The 19,152-nt window shown below is 41.7% G+C and overlaps 1 protein-coding gene across 13 annotated transcripts in view; it reads left to right on the top strand.

Moving 5' to 3' along the window:
* The window catches only part of LOC106785468 (CUGBP Elav-like family member 4), a 490,380-nt gene that overhangs the window by 410,386 nt on the left and 60,842 nt on the right, over positions 1-19,152 (top strand). For 10 of the 13 annotated variants that reach the window (XM_014745976.1, XM_014745975.1, XM_014745979.1 and 7 more), the window contains one exon: positions 16,560-16,608. In XM_014745976.1, coding sequence (XP_014601462.1) covers positions 16,560-16,608 — 49 coding nt within the window. Of the gene's footprint in view, positions 1-7,726; positions 8,589-16,559; positions 16,609-19,152 lie in introns of those variants that run through there. The other 3 variants (XM_014745974.1, XM_014745973.1, XM_014745980.1) reach the window with 2 other exon arrangements.

The raw sequence follows: 19,152 nt of genomic DNA, 5'->3' as shown, positions 1-19,152 counted from the left end.
ATGAGTGACGCGAAAGCCCGTCATTTCAAGCCGCACAGCCGCTTTCCTTTTGTGACATCGATCTGGTGGTGTCTCAATAATTCAGTGCGGGAACGACGCAAGGCGTACAGTAGTAGCAGGACGACCACTGCTAACATCGACGGTACCACCACCATTGCCATCACCATCAACTTCCACCTCTATTTCCTATCCTTATCCCTTCCATTCTCCGTGTTCTTTTTTTCTTCTTCTCCTTCTTCTTCTTCATCGTCTTTTTCCCCCTTTTTCTTCACCGACGCGATACACTGACCAACGTTGCCAGCAGGAAACAACCTTTCCACTTTATTTTTCTTTCCATTTCTTTCCATCTCTTTACCACCCTACCATATACCTACAACACGATCCAAGGAACGTTCGAACTTAACAACCCCACAAGCATCTTCGCCTCGGTTGATTCTCCTTCTCGCTTCAACAGCAATGCTGCCAACCCTTCCTTCCTTCCTTCCTTCCTTCCAACGCATTTACAGAAGGACACATACACACGTGCAATCGAATACACACTGACGAACACCTTCTCGCCATGGTCCGTCGGGCACGCGACCTCGACAATGCCACCCCTTCGTGTCCGGCTGTCACTGGCAAACGAATGACTATGGGGTAACGACAAATTAACGCCGAGAGTCTCTACCATCCAATGCTCTCTCTCCCTCTTTGTACAAACGGGGACACACGTATTCTCTTCTTGGTTACGCGAGAAGTTCATTATTTGCCCAAATGATTTTGCGCAACAAGACGTCATCTTCGTAAAAAAATATAATATCTCTATTAATTCACATCGGATAAAACATTTTGTTAAGTTCATTGTGGTCGAGAGAGGGTATCTGATTTTCCCATGTAACTGGGCTGCGAGAGAGAAGGAAAACCTTGAGAAAAAAATATGCGTTACCATTATGTGTTCGAGCTAAACCCCCCGTTGCTAAAAATAGATTACAGCTTGTTTTCTTTCTTCTTCATCTTCTTCTTCTTCTTCTTATTTTGTTTTTTTTTTTTATTAATGCTGGATATGGTGGAATAAAAAATAAGGTTGCTTAGGCACGCAACTAAACTTAAGAGGGATGTAAAAAGGTATTGTTGATAGCGCATTATACGATCGCCGTAATACGTGTTCGCGCTATTTGACGTCATTAAAACCTTCCGATCGATAATTGCGATTGCTCATCGCAAACTCCGGAACGTGGTAAACACAGGCTACGCCTTCTAATTTGACGGATACCTATGTTTTATCTACAATTTTCTTAACTGTGTCGAAGAGTGTGGACAAAGTGATATCGCGTGACGTTACCTTTATCCTACCTTCGATCGATATTATATCTATGTGTTCTCGTGAAAATAAGGGAAAAAGAGAATAATAGAAAACGTTTAAATATCCCCTGGGTAGTATTAAACTTCTCTCTTCCTCTCTCTCTCTCTCTCTCTCTCTTTCACGAGCGCATAAGCCTTTACATTATTATGAAAAGTATCAGAGTGTTTGCTAGCGTATTATCGTATCGTCTAGCACAAAAATTACAGTTACCTGAACATTCATTTTATGTAGTCAAAAAACGAAATAACGAGCGATTAATAATTGATTATACAGGATAATTTATTATTTAACACTTTATCGAATGACTAGCCGATTAATCAGATTTTTGGTAGCTCCCGATTATCGGCCGATATTCGAATAATATGCTCTTTGATTGATTTCTTTTTTTTTTTGGAAGAAATTAATACGGATATAAAATATTTGATTTACAAATGTGTCGAACCTTCATTAACACGTTAGAAAATAAAACTACTGTTAATTTGAATTTTTTCTTAACAGTACACGTAATGAAATGTTCAATCCATTAAACAACCTTGTATTTTATCATATAATATTATATATTTAATGCTCTTTCGAACTTATAATATTATTTTTTGAATAGTTATTTTTATTTATCGAACAAAAAGTTACTTTCTCGTTCTCTCGCGAATGTGTATCGGTTGCAGTGAGTGAAAAAAAGAAATAAAAGAAAGAAGAAAAGAACGTGAAAAATCGTTTTCAATAGATATCATAATCAGTTCTCAGTTGGAATTACAAATACTTAGGAGTAGAAGCTAGAAATTTCCTATAATTGATATAATCTCTTGATGATACATCGAGGAAAAACTACTTAACAAATATGGTAAGGTGCTTAAAGTTTTTTACCTTTCTTCTACAAACTCTCTACTTCTATCTCTTTCTCATTCATCAATTTATTTTTTTAATGGTTCTAAGTACAACGATGATTGACATCGGAGACGGATTGGTAATCGGGTTACAATTATCTTCCGATATTAGTTTTCATTCTACACAATTACGTTCAATCGTAAATCGTTGGCAAACATTTCGTCTTTAAATCCTATTACGTGTAAGCGTTCGTACTGCAAGTTAGTCATCATTATCGTCGTCCTCGTCGTCGTCGTCCTCGTCGCCGTTCAACAGCTATGACTTTTATCATATCGAAACAGATTTCGAATGAAATTTAATATAAGAATCTATTGTCAGAAATTTAGTCATCGTACTTAGCGAGGCAAACCGGTTCTAACTTTAAATGCACCTGGATTCGAAACATTTCCCCTTTCCGTTTTCCACGCAACGATACACCTCGGAATATAAAGTCAACTATATTGGATAATTCTTTTTCCCCCATTCCCCTCGAATGCCACCACCTCGTCCACTTCCATTCGCAGAACGGAACAGGGGTTAAAAGAGAAAACAAAGGAAAAACAAAGTCAAACATTTCTGCGTTTTCGAATTCACTTGAAACCTTAATAAAGTTGATTTATTAATACGAAATGGAAAAATGTATTATAATTAAAAAATATTATATTAAAGAAGCGTAGAGAGGAAGTTTCATCTATAATACTTTACGTACATCCTTATTGGTAGAATATTATCTGCTAGAAATAAATATAAAAGTTAAAAAAAGATGGTAAAGCAAAGAATAAACTTTTGTTTTCGCGATATTAAGAAAAAGTAGGAGAACCTTTCTTTTTTCTCTCTTTCACTCTCTTTAACGGAGTAAATTAACGTTAAGAAAAATAAGCAAAGTAGTTGAAGGGAAAAGGGAAAGAAAATCGTTGGAAAACTCGAATCGACGCGTTGCGAGATAAAGGTCAAGAGTCGTTTTAGCGAGAAGATAAACGAGTACACCGATCGAGAGGAGGTAAGCAAAAGTTTCGTAAAGACGATGGATAAAAATTGAAGCCAAGTAGAGAAGGTAAAACGAATAGAACGAGCAAGTAGGATAAGAGGGAGAGAGAGAGAAAGAGAAACTGTAGAGGGCGCTGAAGAGTCACAAAGTGAAGGGTCGATGAAGCAAGTAGGTAAGGGCAACGAGTTATGAAGGGTCGCTAATCGTGGACTCGGATACCGGGAAACCGGGCAAAAGGGGCCGCCATGGGTCGAGGGTTCCGCTCTTCGTCTACCGTAGTATCCACCTAGAACGTTATGTTTCTCTCTTTCTCTCTCTCTCTCTCTTTTTCGGTCTTGTACAGTTTATACTAAGTATGAATAACATCTCTTTCTTTATCTCTCTGATTATTTCTTTCTCTTCCTGACATACGTATCTTCGATAATATCTTCCGTGATCTGATTTCACTATATGTTTCGGAGAGCATTGTTTTAACTCGTATAATTTTTGTATCACCCTAGGCGGCAGTAAAAACTGGCTATCCTGGCCCCCCTTTTTCCTGTATCTCCACATTACGAAGTAACTTTTATCTTGCTTTCATGCGCATTATGCATGCATAATATACGATATTGAGAAGGAGGATGAGTTTATGTATGTGTGCGCGTATACCAAGCCGGAACTTTCGAATTTCCGAGTAGATAAGACGACCGAATTCCCTCAAATTCATTATCGAGGGAGAGGAAAACAAAAGATATTCTCTATTGGAGAGAGATAAATATTCTTTTTATTTTGAACGATAGGTAGAAAATGGGACTCAGAGATAAAGATTATTTTTCCTTTAGCGTTTTATGCTTTGAAAATCGATTTCGATTGGTGGAAGAAATAATATTTCGACTCCAGCGTCGAGGTTCTTCGAAACAGAACGGCGGAGGAGGAGGTGGAGGAGGAGAAAGAAGAAGTAGTGGTGGGGAGAAAACGGGGTGGTGGTAGAATAGTGAGTTTAACTCTGGGAAGGAAGATGCAAAGCACGGAGAGTTTAATCGTCTTCTTCATCGTTCGGATTGAAGGGAGGAGAGGACTTGACGGAGGTCGAGTGGATGGGTGGTTGTGTTGTTGGTCGAGGATTCAGCGTAATTTATGGGGGAATCGATCGACTGGCATCGAATTACATCAGCGTGACATAATCGCACGCGATCGTTTACGACACGTCGGAGCTGTCGCATTAATGCAACCGTCCGTTCGTTCGTTCGTCCGATAATACACAAACTTATCCATTCGTACACTTTTTGCAAACCCTTCCAGTCCTTCTTATCTCGGTTATCCAGTCGGTTTCTATTCTTTTGTTTTAAAGTTTCTACACGCGACAACAATGGGAATACAAAAGTGTTTGGGTATCCTGGATAATCGACCGATCAAGTTTTGTATAAAATAAAAAGTAAGTCATTTTAGATACTAATCCTGTGCGACGAGTACTAGAACATTTTTCGAATTTCCTTGAAAAAGAAGTTCAGCGGCAAGCCGCGCGTCGTTGACAATTTCTAACTTTTAACGGCGGTAGCCTTCGGTTGGGCGAAACAGAATAGTTTAGCATTTTCCTTTTTTCTTTCTCTTTTACTGCAGATTCGTACAGTGGTGCCCTAGAACTTTTCGCCTATTCTCGCGCGAAGAGATTGATCGTGTGATCCATAACGGGTCCATAGCGGGTCCCTCACTTTCCATATCGGCGTTCGAGTTTTCAAAGTCTTTTCCAGACTTCATCGTCCCAAGGAAAACTTCTCCCGAAGTCATCAAAAAGCAGCAACGCGGCCGTTGGAGTTTTCTTTAGGCAACTTTCACTCGGTCGTTCTCCATCACATCTCTCTTTCTCTCGCTCTCGCTCTCTCATTCTCGTGTCTCCCTTTTCGAGCCTCCCTCAGCTCTCACCCCTTCATAGCTAAGTAAATACTTCGCCCTAGTGAACGAAGGGCACACCGAAACACGTTTCTGACTTTCCTCATCGTAGACTCGTCGATTCTCTCTCTTTACCCCTCGACCCTTTCCTTTTTTCGTCATGACAGCTTTCGTATCGATTTCCTCTCGGACCTCTCGAGGGCTCTCTATTCACCCTCTTCCTCCTTCTCATCCTCATCCGAATCGACAAGTTACGCAAGACGGATCGCTGGCTAGAGATCGCGCGAACTCCGCGTCACTTTTTCAACGAGGACGAGCTTAATCTGTATTCTTCTGGTGGATTTTTCGAACCGGTGGCACGAGAAATAATTCGTTCGATTTCAAAAAATGAGCCAGCCCCGTTTAACACCCACCCGGCTCATTCTTTTCCTCTTCTCAACCGATTCACTTCATTTATCTATAGTTCACGAATTTCCCGTAAGAGATGAATCCCGTCCCGTGCTGTGATTCGTTAAAGCCACTACCAGGAATGAAAACGATCATTCGTCGTCCTTAACAGCCGCTTTAACCGGATCTCTCGGCATTTAGGCTAGGAATTGGTGCAGCAGGTCGAATCGTTTTATCCAAATCCACCATTATCGGAACTTTTGCCGCCTTGGCAAGAAGCTACTCGTGAAATCGACGATAACGAACAAAAAGAAGAAGAAGAAGAGGAAGAACCGTTAATAGGTAAAAGGGAAAAAAAGAAAGGGAAGATGAGAGGATATCACCGAGAGGGTAAAGGTAAAGAAAGAGAGAGAGAGAGAGAGAGATTCGAGGGTTGCTTCGAGAGTCTTGGGAAGAAGAAGAGGTGAATGAGAAGGGGGAGAAAGAAATAGACAGATATGGAATCGAGCGTAACGTCGAAAGAGCCAGGAGCAATTTCCGGTGGCTTTTGTACGCCCTTTAAAAACGCGAACTGTTCGGAGGATGGCCAGAGAAAAAGAGAAGGAGCTAGAAAGAAAGAAATAATGGGAGGTAGGGGGTAGAAAGCGGATGGAGAGTTTTGCGAATGTTCCTACGAGAAGAGATCCTTTTGAACCAACAAATCCCCGAACGAAAGCAAGGAAGGATGACGAGAGGTTAACTGCTGGTCCATGTAAGTACGTTCCTTCTCTCCATTCTCCTGCTGCTTTACTTTTCCTTTTTCTTACTCTCTTTCCTTCTTTCGATCTCTCAAGCTTATACCCATCGCGCACACGGCTCGTGATTGAGCAAGATGCTCTGAATAAATCGTCCTCTCTCGGTTCGCTTGTTTGGTTGGGACAGGAACGATTTTCAAGTATTTAAATCCCGTCGATTTCGAGTAGCAGCCCGTTTCGAGTTTACTCGTAAAAATCGAGTACTGCTCGGTATAGTTAAATAAAACAACCCTAATGAAACAGCTTGGCAAAAAAGAGAAAGGAAAAAAACGAATAGAAGGACGTTCAGCCTCGTAGAATTTAAAGCTCTAAAAGCTTACCACTTAAAGGATTAAACGTGTTGCGCATTGGTCACTGTTTATCTTTAAACTTACTACTACGAATTTCGAATCGGTCGAGTCTCTCTTGTCCAATCGCAATATCGAATCTCATCAAACGGGTCTTTTTTTTCTCTTTTAGGATAACAATGTAGATTTATTTTTTTGAGTAGGAAAAAAATGATTCGTGTCAAAGTCGAACGAAATCGTGTCTCCTCGAGGAGTAAACTTTTTTCCAAGCTATGATCACTACATTTCTCTTTCCATTCTTCGGAAAATCTTCCCTAAAAGCTACGAATTCGCTCAAATACGCTTTCTCTCCCTCTATTTCTATCGTACTCCGTAGTCTTGGCAGAAGATCCCCGTAAATTCGAGCGATGCGAGGATGTTCAAGGCCACGCAGAAGACCCTTCTCGCCATAAATAAAATAACCTCCCTTCTCGCTTTCCGCAAGAAATCGACGAAGTCAACATCGCAGAAGAAGTAAGTATATCTCGGTGCTAACAGAGTTCTCCTTTTATCTCGTGTCGTTTTTTCTGTTACGTCTACTCCAAGGAAAGGTATTTTTAGATGCTTTCGCCAATATACGGCGAAAGGTGAGTCAGTCAGTCAGTCCTATGGTATCGTGCGAATAAATGAACATACTCGATGATAAAAGAAAAAGTTTTGTACTCGTACAAAGCACACCGTATACTACAGTCTTGCCCGCATCACGGATATATTCTTTTCTCCATTCTTTTTCGTGGACCACGAGGCAGGCACGGCACGAGGGTCTAGGAAAAAGTTTCGCGTTCCTTTGATTGGCCGAACGCTAGGGTGTTCTCTATCGATATCAGGGGAGAAACAGAAAGAGAGAGAAATGGACGGCGTCCTGTAGAGAAGGACGGAGAATGGGAAAGAGGGGTGGTAGGGAAAGGCGAGAGAGCGAGGGTCCGCAGCAACGAAGGGTGCGTGGGTTTTCTCGCAAAGGGTGCGTAGATCCAAAGAGGGGGACGTTCGTAGGGGATAAGAGGGAGACGCGCGCGAGGAGGAAGAACGGGAGGTGGGGGAGGAGAGAATATAGGAGAGAAGATGGGTGGGGGGGGAGGGGACGAAGCAGCGGCAGTGAGGAGGGTGGGTAGTGGGGGATGAAAGGGAGAAAACTAGAGGGTGCGTGTAGGCCTGGGGAATCAGTCGCGGACGAGCTGCGTTCGGGGTTTTATCTATAGCTCTGTCCCCTCCGTCTTCTTTGCTCTCTCGCTCGGTTCTCTCCCGCTCGGTTTTACTCCCTTTCTCTCTCTCTCTCTCTCTCTCTCTCTCTCTCTCTCTCTCTCTCTTTCTCTCTTTCTCTCTTTCTCTCTTTCTCTCTCTTTCTCTCTTTCTCTCTTTCTCTCATCTCTCCTTCGTCGTACTTTCTTCTGTCCTTTTCGGTGCGCGCGCGCGCTCGCGCTGCCGGACACTGTGTTCAACAATTCCGAGAGAAGCTCGCTCCTAAGGGATACCAGGAGTAGGTTTCACGCGTTAGTAAATAGAAGCGAGGAATCACAAGAACAACGAGAAGAAGAAGAAGAAGAAGAAGAATAAAAAGGAACAAGACGAAAGGGGAATATATAAGATCTTCGCATTTTATCCATGAGAAATTGTGCGACGATTACAACACCGATATTACTACTACTTCTACTGTTACTATTATTACTCCTCAACTACCAACAACGTGCAATATTTTTGTGAAGTCAGGAAATCCTGCGCTACGTTTTTTTTTCTCTCTTTCTGTGAATTTATTATTTCGTCGAGCGACAAAGAGCGTCAGAGCGTCAGAGCGCGTCAGGTTGTGATACAGTGCGTTTTACGCGCATCCCCGAAGCGTGCGAAATTTTTATTCGCTCCTCCCTACTTCTACCACCACCACTACCACCACCACCACTACTACTATTACTCGCGAGCCGGCCACGCGGCTCGGCAATACTGCGTTTTGTTTCATTTCAAAACTGGCACCAATGGTTCACATTTTGGAAGTGGTATCGTCGCGTCGGAACGACATGCAAATGGTGAGTGTCATAAAAACTCATCGTCACTACTTTTTTTTTGTTTCTTTTTTTTCCCCAATTCTTTCTACTTTTCGCAACAAATAGAGGACAGGTTTAATTAAAGTGACTCTCTCGTAACAAGATCGCGAGGGTATTATCGATTCCACGCACGTGGCCACATAGAATTTACACTCGTCGCGAGTATTAGAGAAAATTTGTGTGTGTGTGTGTGTATTAAAATAAAAGTAATACTTTTCTTTTTCGTAAAAACGCGTCGCGTTGTATCGGTGTGCGATGTCTCGGTTGAATGGAAATTGGGGGAAACGATGCATACGATATTTTCGAAAGAAAGAAAGGATCGTAGATAAAGTAACGTTGGTAATCCTGACAGGCGCACGTGAAAATGCATGCGATCACGAGGACGGTGGTTTTACGAGCGGTGTTCAATTTCCGAGCGAGTACGGATCTTATCGAGAAGGAGGAGGAGAGGAACCCTTTTTCACGCGTTCGTATCGTAAAGTATCTTCTTCGTTTGCGTTTACGCGTGACTATTTCTGGTAACTCGTTCGCTTTCGTTCTCATTCGTTCAGCCAAACGTTACGTTATATTGCGACCATATGTTGTGTCTCTGACCGTTCTTTACGCGTAACGCCGCTTACAATAACGTTTCCCAGTTCCCCGTGGTGCAACATATACAAATGTACTACGTGCGTTAGGCGAAAAAGAACGGAGAGACAGCATAGGGGTGAAACGCTACATGCAAACGTGCACACGCATAACGTACACGCCTCACTGCATTAAGAGCTACCCTGCGGACACGCGCCGTGTCGTTTAGAAGGAAGAAAAGCAGCTGCTCTACCGCAGCCAAGTGCTTCGGTTCGTTCGAAAGCACTTTGATCTATCGTATGGATATTTTAGAAATTACTTTTGTGTTCCATGCTAAGCCGTCATATAGAAGGGTATATCCTAACATTAATGCCTTTTTGCATGCTTCTTTTTTAAGATCAAAATCGTAGATACAAAAGGTAGAGTCAATGTATAAATTTGCATTCGTATAAAAATTGAACAAAGGAACATTAATAGTACATTGATATATCTCTTAAAACATTAATTACTTCTCGTAAATTTGTTGCAAGTCTCGTACATTGATAATAATATCCAATAATAATCGTTTATCCAATAATCGGTGTGTTTTTGATGAAAGTGCATAAAAAATAGTCATGTTTAAAGGGTCAGCTTCACGGCTTCGGCTTAAAGGGGTTCGAGCTAGGGTTTGGGTTTGGGTTTGGGTTTGGGTTTGGCAATTCGGTTAACGCGGGTAGTCTTCCGACGCTGATATTTCAGGCACGACGTCCATTTATCCCTTTCCCTGTCGATTCGCGTCGGTTCCTTCGGCGCCAGCGCTGCCCGTTGTCGTATATTATACGCGCACATACGCATGAGTGTTTGTATCGGAAACGTCGGACGTTGGAAGCGGACGGAGGAAGAGGAAGAGAAACGCCGGTGGTAGTCCCACCGGTACACATGACGCGTTCTCACGAGACGACAAGGATGCTGCTGCTGCTGCTGATGCAGAGTCGTGCATCAATTAATTCAGCAGCACACGTGAATGTGCCGACGCATAGCGTCGTAGTAAATGCGCTCCATCGCTGCCATCGTCGACGCCACATGGCCACACCGTTTCCCAACTGTTCATCAATCTCAAATCTTATACCCGTTATCTATCTATCCCTTTCCCATCCTATCATCATCTCCTGCTAGGTATGCAAACCAACTGATAACATTCAACAAATCTCTTTCGATGATCTACGATCTTACCCTTTGCGTATTTTCTATTTCAACACAATCAATTTTAATATATTTTCTTTTAACATTAATATTATTTTTACAAACTGAATGATAGCGGGTATTGCTTAGAACAGTTGTTCAAGTTTTGTAGAAATCGTAAGAGAAAATCTTCAATTACCATGGAAATTCAAGATGTTCCCTCTCGACAGAACTTTTAATTAGGTAACTCGTGATATATTTAAGAGAAATGTAAGGCTATACTTTCTTAGTTTTCAAAGAAATAACAGCTTCCGTTGTTCTATCTTATAGAATCGTCGTGGCATAGTGATGAATTGAAAATATAGTATGCGTTGCTTATTGTAGAAAGCCGGCAGACCCCTTTCCCCTTTTACTAGACGACTGATTCAACAGCATAACGTGGACGAGCGCGCGTTATCGACCCGAACCCTCGTGCATGTTAATTCCCATCACGAATTTAAACACTGCTGAGAGCAGATTTAAATGAAAACCTTCGCAGTTTCGCAAATTCGACTGGACATTATTAAAAGTGCAATTTTATTATCTTCGCAAATTGAAAAAGGGGAAGGAAGGAAGGATGGTACGAGGGCTCGTTGGTCGGGGAGGGATTATTGGGGTAAGCAGAAATTGGGAAAAGTATCTTATTAAGTGGCTCCAAGTAGCGGAAAATGTTATCGAGCGAATGTATCGTAGCCCTTAGATTAACTCTCGGCTTTTATAAAAGCTAAAATTATATCTTTCATTTGACGCATTATACTTTTCATCTTCGCCTCGTAATTCTTGCCTATTTTTGTGCGTCGAATAAACAAAGAGACCGTCACCCGTTCAATTAATCGATCCGTCAATTGTAACGTGTAATCTTTTTATGTATAAAGGTTTGTTACTCGCGAAAGCATTAGTAATAACCAGGCATCGAAATGTGTTGAACATAGGTACGAGTAGATACGTGACGAAAAAAACCGCGTCAAAGAGCTTCGCGTAAACCGTCGCGACAATTGCGTCAACCCAACCGATTTTCCGAGGTCTGTACAAACGTGCATACATGAAAACGAGCACCGAAGCAACGCGAATTCGAAACACAGAGGGAAAGAGAAAGAATTGGATAACATTTGACATTTAATGCGCAGCGAGGCATTGGCTTAGATTACAATCGGTAAACGTCGATTGGCTCAGCGAGGGTGCAAAAGCTCACTCAACTCAAATGCTCTTTGGGAAGAGTATAGTTGCCGTTCAAATATTTGCGAAGTGTTAGAGAAAAACGTCACAACCGATTGGCGGAGGAGGGGGGCGAAATTTCCAAATAAAAAGAAGAAAAAGTGAAAAAAAGAGAGAAACAAAGAGAGGTGGAGTGAAATCCGAGAGATCACAGAATATCTTTGTATCGAAGAAACACGATAACAAAATCTCAACCGGAAACGTTGAAATATATTCTTCTTACCTTTGATATCGCATCCTGTTTCACGAGTTAACGCGATTCTTCTCTTCTTTCGCACGAACGAGTGACGCTCGTTCGTTAAACGTGTCACGTACCAACGTCTACTCTTATCTCATTTCGATTTACTTTGCTCCCCGATATATCCGTCTATTTATAGTTAATTAATCAAGGAAACGGTGAGAATATCGTGTTAAAACTTTGAAAAGTTAAAAGACTCGTCCATGAAGATAAAACTGTTTCCCTACCCACGCTTATCGTAAAATATCAATTGTATGTATATAATACTTACAATTAGCTCTAAATGAATTTTCAGTTTCAATTAATTTGCCAATTAACTCGGCTGTGGAATCCACTTAGATCTAATATGCTAGGAAGCATCTCATCCTTCTCCATTCCTCCTGTTTCCCAACTATATCTGTATCTCTCTGTTCCTCCCACGGACTTCTAGCGTACACACAGAGAGAGAATGTACGGCACCCAGCGCGAGAAGCATACACGAAGGAGGAGAAATGCATTTGCTTTGGAACATTCGACAAATTAGCTATATTACCGGGGCGACCGCGGATGCAGATTTCGTGGGATATACAGTTTCCCAACGGTTACCGTGTACGTGGAGGAGAATCATCAAAGTTAACTCGAGTCGAGTGCGCACCTGCAGACGGCCGCTCTCTTCTATATTCCATTTCCTCCTTCTCTTCCTCCTTGTCCTTCCTACTCCATATCTCTCGGTTCGAAACTTGCGAGCAAATCGGTCCACTGTAACGCGGAAATGTCGTTAAACGATCACCGGATTCGAACTTTCCGAAGCGATCGTTCCTCCAGTTAATATGCATCCTATCAAACAGGCCTGAATGTTCAATGAGACATGAATTGCATCTATGTCTCTATATAGTATCGATAAAAGGGAAATTGATGGATAGTTCCTTCAAAGTACATTTTTATTTAATAATCTTTTCCTTTTTAAAATGATCCCTAATAAAGCCTACTATTGAAATTATTTTATTATTATCTAGATAAATAACGTTTACGAAAAATGTTCGATTAATCTATTTCTTTGACCGATCAATTATTTACCCTCTTTATAAATTCCAATGTGCAAATAATTCTTTATCAAATCGTAATTATTAATTGAAATCTACCAACGGTTATAAGTGAACAAAAATATGAATTACCCTATCGGTATTTTATAATCGATGGTATTGATCGGAATACGAGAGAAAGAGTATCGATAGAAACTATAGGCAATTCCGCACTCCTATTTGATCGCATCATGCTGAAAAGTAAAAAGATCCTAATAGAAGAGATGAAGTCATCCGACTCGTTACGTGGCCATGATCGAAATTAACTCGCTGAAGGGTAATCAAGTAATGAATACATCGCCGGCGAAGGCCATACCTATATAAATCATGCCGTAGAGGATGCCAGAGGGAGTCCGCAGGGCGAGCCCTTATCTCCAATCAGTACATTGATTGCACGCAGCCAGGTCAAATACCGGGTTTCCACTTGGCGCTTCGGCACAGCCACGATAGCTTATTCAATTTCCGAAACGGTATTCACCATTCAATTCGCCGCTTATCAGCCTCCACCCATTCGATATCTGGATTTTACGTGGCTTTCCTAAGGCTCGTGCGTTTGCTTGTTGAAAAAAGAAAATAAAAAAACGAAAGAAAGGAAGGAAGGAGGGAAAAAAAGAAGAGAAGAAAAACGAGGAGGATGAAGAAGCAAGAGGGGGAGTTGTGGATATATCGTTGTAGGAGGAGGATAAGTTCCACGAAGCTTTCCACGTTCCAACTGCAAATTCTCTTATGGCCTTGTAGCAACGGGTCCTTGGGGTTTCTCTATTTCTCTCTCTCTCTCTCTCTCTCTCTCTCTCTCTCTCTCTCTCTCTCTCTCTCTTTCAGACCACTTGAATATAGGAAGATTTTATCTGCTATATCCCTTCAAATATTTATTTCCTATTTATTCCCTATTTATTCGTGTATCTATCTATATTTTATTTGCGATTCTTCGGAAGTAAGGATTGAAGGGGAGTGTCAAATAGAGGAATACGAAATTGGTAGGATGAAAATTGCCAGGTTACTCGTGATTCTTCCTTTTGAGGGATATCGTTCCACATCTATCTACCTAGAGAAAAGCAACGCTCGCTTTCCCCGCAGTGTACATAGATAATCGAGCTTAATTAATTACCCGTGATGCGCGCTCGGGTCTCGGCAAACACATTTACTTATTAGCATCTATCTTGAGTGGTGCCTCTCAAGGGAATCGATTTTCTAAGTGCACATGCCTGATGACACGAATTGCCAAAGGGTCGACGCTCGATCGTAACGCGATCATTAAATAAAGGCGCGGAGCGAGCTCCGCCATGTCGTTATGAAAGAGCTATACCTATTAATAAGAGCTAGTTGCTTTTGTCGAAGCACATGCTGTCCATTAAAACTTTAACTTCGAATAATTATCTTCCTTTCGCTTTCATTTGATTTATTTATTTTCTGCCCTCTTTTTCCTTTTGTTTTTAACTAGAAAACTAAGTTTCCTTAGCGATCACATTAATTTATAAGGTATCGACTGATAGCCGATTAATTGACTTCTCACTTTTCCAACACTAAACATACTCTCTTTTCCGAAATATACATTTACATATTAGATATTGGATTTATGAATTCTATTAAATAATGAAAAAATCGTTCCTATCGCTCGGATTGTTAATTCTTAAGAAACCGAATTGGTACTTGCAACGAGTTCGCGCTGAACCGAATCGGTACTTAGCTGGCGTCAACTTTCAGAGTTCGATAAAGTACTTATATCCATTTGTCTTAATAATTATTGTCGAAGACGAAAGTAGGAATCCAGTAGGAAAACTGTCGAGTCGTAAGTGACATTTATGGGACGCATTCAGCGTTAAAGTTTCTCGAAGGAGGCGACAAGGAGAATAGCTGAGAAATAGTCCGTATCTCAGTTCCGGTATCTTTAGTAGCACACGATGTTCCCCCGACAACGAGGCGACAACAAACGTCTAATGACTACCACTCTCCAAGCTTAATTTCCTGATCCGTGAACAGTGTTTAGGATGGCCTGCCTGCCCCATCTCCTTCTCAAACTTTTCTTTTATTTCTTAGCAAAACATTTTTCTTTCGTACCGCAGCTACCATAAAAGAAGAAATCATTTATTTACCATCGAGATCTCTTAAAAAAACTCAACAAAACTTAGTAATTGTATACGACTGTTACAGTCTCTCCCTTTCGTATTGTTTTTTCTGCCCTACTCACGAAAAGCATATAGCGTGTAGAAGATCCACGTGGTCATGGCACTGACCACCCCTGCAATGCGACCAATTCCCCTTGGTATCTGGCATGCGCGCAGGAAGAAAAAGTTTTGGGGCTGCCTCGCACGTTCTCATCTACCGCACGCTCCTTCTCTATCTTCCTTTCTTTTTGCCTTCTACCCCCTGGCAATTCTTATGGGAAATACCGTATAATGAAAAAAAGTAGCGAGTCAGAAGACAGATGGTCGTGGCATTCGAAGGGATCCCGAGCGTGTCATGTCCATGTTAAAGACCAGATTTCGTGCTCCCACTTCTAAGATTCATCGTTCCTTAAGCGGTCCTAATCTCTTTCCGGAATCCCAAAATTCGAATCGATGCTAAATCGTTCGTAATCATCATTCCCATTACGTTAATTCGTTATCAAGGCAAACATTGTATCCAGCCTTAAATGAATTCATTTGTAAAACTGAACGGAAAATCGAATAAGGATCGAGTTAGTTGAAATTCTTTATCAAAATAGATTAGAGAAATCGTGTCGGTAAAATAGAAGGAAGTAGTCCCTTTTGTTCGTGCATGTGGGAGGGCGCCGTCGGAAGGAAAATTGGCCGGAGAAAGCATTTCCAAGTGGACTGATAGGATAACGCCTTATTGGAAGGAGCATCCTCGGTAAAAGGGAATGTTTGTGTGCTAGGGTGAAAAACGGGAAACACACAAGGAGTGTGAGAGGGTCTCTCGAAGAATATCGAAGTTACGGTGGTTTGTCCCCTGTGTCATGAATCATGCATCTGGATCCCTGGATGAGAGAAGTAGAGCGTGCTGCGACGGCGTGGTGGTCCGGCAAATAAACAATGTTATTTGTTCTCAGAGTCCAAACCATCTATGCTGCGGTCCAAAAGATTCCTACGGAAAGGACCACCACGAAAGGTCCCGCTATCCTTCTCATCTCTCTCTCTCTCTCTCTCTCTTCCATATCTGTCTTCGATCTCAACGTTTTCCCCTTTCACACCGTCTACCAGGATCTTTCTCCTTATCCTTCGTCGTCGTCGTCGTCTTTACCACCCCTATTCCCTGACAGTCGGACCTGTCATCTACAGAGGTACCTCTCACCATCTCTGATGGTGTTTGAGCGAGGGCAAAGTGACGAAGGAACGAATGTACACCTCCACTGGACACTTCCTACTGAACAAATAACGACACTTCCGTTTTGTTGCACGCTTTCTAGAGCAATTCGTTTCTTTTCTCCTTAATACTGCAAGAAACAGGACTTCTTCTTTTATTTCTTTAGATTTTTCTTCTCTCTTATGTCGCTCCTCTTATGTACAACTTTTCGTTGTTGTCAGAAGAGGAAAGATTATCAATCGTAACTGAATATAGAATGTAGGATATTTTCTTGATAGCCCATGATACTTGTATTAACAGATAGATTGATAAATTCAACACCGTTTGCTAGCAGCTATGATTAATTGGTACGAATTCTTTTTGTTTCAGATGAACCGTCCTATTCAAGTGAAGCCGGCGGACAGTGAAAACCGCGGAGGTGAGAACGACCGATTCATCTAGTAGATAGAATTTGAATATTTTCATAAATTCTTATTTATAATATTCGACGACATGATCAATAATTCTGTCTATCTTAATTATTATGCATTCAGGTTTAACGAAATTGAACCTTTCGGAAAATCTAAGAACGACCCTGGGTCCGCCTCAGCGGTCTATTTTTCGTGTTCCAGAAAAAGGATAATACGTTCCTAAAGACTTTTAGCGTCGAAGATTCTTTTTATCTATTATATTTTTCTTTCTTCGTATATTCTTTTTTTTCTTTTTTATTGAATTTTCTAGCAATTCAGGATCGGTCCTTCTTCCGTTCTCGTCATCTCGGTCGACCATTGCTCCAAATTTTCTCCTATCTCTGGCACTCAGCCAGATGTGTTTGGCTTTCTGCGTAAAAGCTGATTGAATTCCCGGTAGCTTTTAGCGGGCTACCCGGGGTCGTGCTTGGAGTTTCAGTAAATGAGACCTACTCTCTGTGTTTGTTCACGACACAAGCAGCGCTCGCCCGGTTTTTGAAATGTTGCGAAAGGAACCTTGAAAGAAAGTTCATAGTTATATAATACTGACGTACCGTTAACAAGGGATGCGTCACATTGTAGAGATTTGAAAACGTCGATAACATTTAACTAGGATCAGATTCGACACGAGAGAATACGTCAATCTCTCTAGCGATGTATACGAACGTGATGCGCAAAGTTAATAACGAATATATATGGGCAATTCAGCAATCCATACGTAATCTTCAACCTAGCGTATACGAATCGTTCGCAAAATTCTATTGGAATCTACAAAATACACGAATGACATAACACACACACGTACACACACGCACATGCACACAGATATCCATTCCCTAGGATGCAAATAGCACCGGACTGTAGAATACGCGGTTAAAAATCTGTTGACGGTACGTAAATATTGTGAAAAACGCGCTCTGAATATAACACAAACATTTGTCGCCGTACATCCATTATTACGACGATCCTCCAGAGACATCGTTACATTTTTAGAACGCATCGATTTTATCGACACCATCGAATTCAATAACAACGGCGACGTCCTCCCTCAGTGACTTTCGAAATTGCATAGACCGAACCGCCCACCCCCGGTCCGCCCTCCTACGTTTCTTGTCAGGAGAGTGAAATCGATCGGCCCAACATTCGGTCTCTACAATCCTAGTAGTATCATTATTACCGACGTAGAGAGACGAACGAAACAAACTATAAAGATATATGAACATCGGTGATAATCTTGAAACGTTCAAACTTCGAACTTAGTTTAGTGTCTTCCACTACGAGCCCGCATGACAACCCTGATGATTCACAACGAGCTCCTACATTTTGGAGGTTTCTAAAGACTCATGTGTCTCACCGTTGAATTTCTTCAAAATACGACGAATTCAAATTACACTGTTACATCAAATTCGTAATATGTCTGATGGTTAAACTTGATAAAATGTTAACTTCATAAAAGGAGAAAACATTTCCGAGATACGTCTTCTCATCTGTCCACTTGAAAATATTATAAAGCAGAACGAGTTACAAGTAGATAGAGAAGATTCAACCTTTTTTCATCGGGTCTAATGCTTTCCCCTGTAAGAAGAATCCGTGTGCATCAAACGTTCCACAAGAAGGGAATGGAAGAGCAATAGAAGGAAGAAGGGAAGCCGACAAGGAGGGAAGGAAAGTGCACAGGGGGATCGTAATTCATATGCTAATCTGGAGGAGATGCCATTGTAATCTCCGGTCGCCTAGCTCGGTACGGCCTTACAAAGCCTCGCCTTGACGCGGATGTAGGCTGAGTGATCTGATGCCTCGTTGCTGCTGCTGCTGCTGCGCTACTGCTCCTGTTGCTGTTGCTGTTGCTGTTGCTGTTGCAGTTGAGGGAGATGCCACGTACTATACCTACGTAGATACTACACTGTACTCACGTACTCGTGAAGTTCAATCAGGGGGTTAGTGAACTTCAGTAACACGAACGAACCGCTTTCTCCGACCTAACCTCCTGGATATTTCCTAAACCAGGATTCGTCTCTTGCCTTTGCCACGTTCTATCACCCAAGATGGTTTCAGAATCTCCCTTCTCCCTTCTCCCTTCTTCCTTCCTCCTTATCCCTACTCCCTCCTCCCTTCTCCTTCCATTCCCTCTTTCTCTATCTCGGCACGGTTTCTGCCTACACCTTAACGGGTTTCTCTTCCAAGTTCCGTGTCTCGTCGTCAACGTCTCCTTTCCACGACATTTCTAATCGGCAAGGGGTGAGAATTCACATCCGCTGTGTGTCTCTGGCATCAAGGGTCAAAGTTTGAGATCCTACTACCAATGTTGAATGTCTAATTTGTCCCCTGGCATTAGATACGATTAGCTTAGGAGATCCGCGATTATTATTAGTCAGCACGTGAGATGTTACTAATCGTAAGACAACGTTCTTAATTGATATTCCTCTGGGAACATGACAGACTATTATTATTTAGTTTCATGCGATTCAGTATACAGCATCGTGGTTTTAATTAACGTAAAAAAAACGGCTGGG

The sequence above is a fragment of the Polistes canadensis genome, unplaced genomic scaffold (genome assembly GCF_001313835.1).
Source record: "Polistes canadensis isolate GaletaPanama2010 unplaced genomic scaffold, ASM131383v1 scaffold_51, whole genome shotgun sequence".
Taxonomy (NCBI): domain Eukaryota; kingdom Metazoa; phylum Arthropoda; class Insecta; order Hymenoptera; family Vespidae; genus Polistes; species Polistes canadensis.
This window is presented reverse-complemented; position numbering and strand designations above follow the sequence as displayed.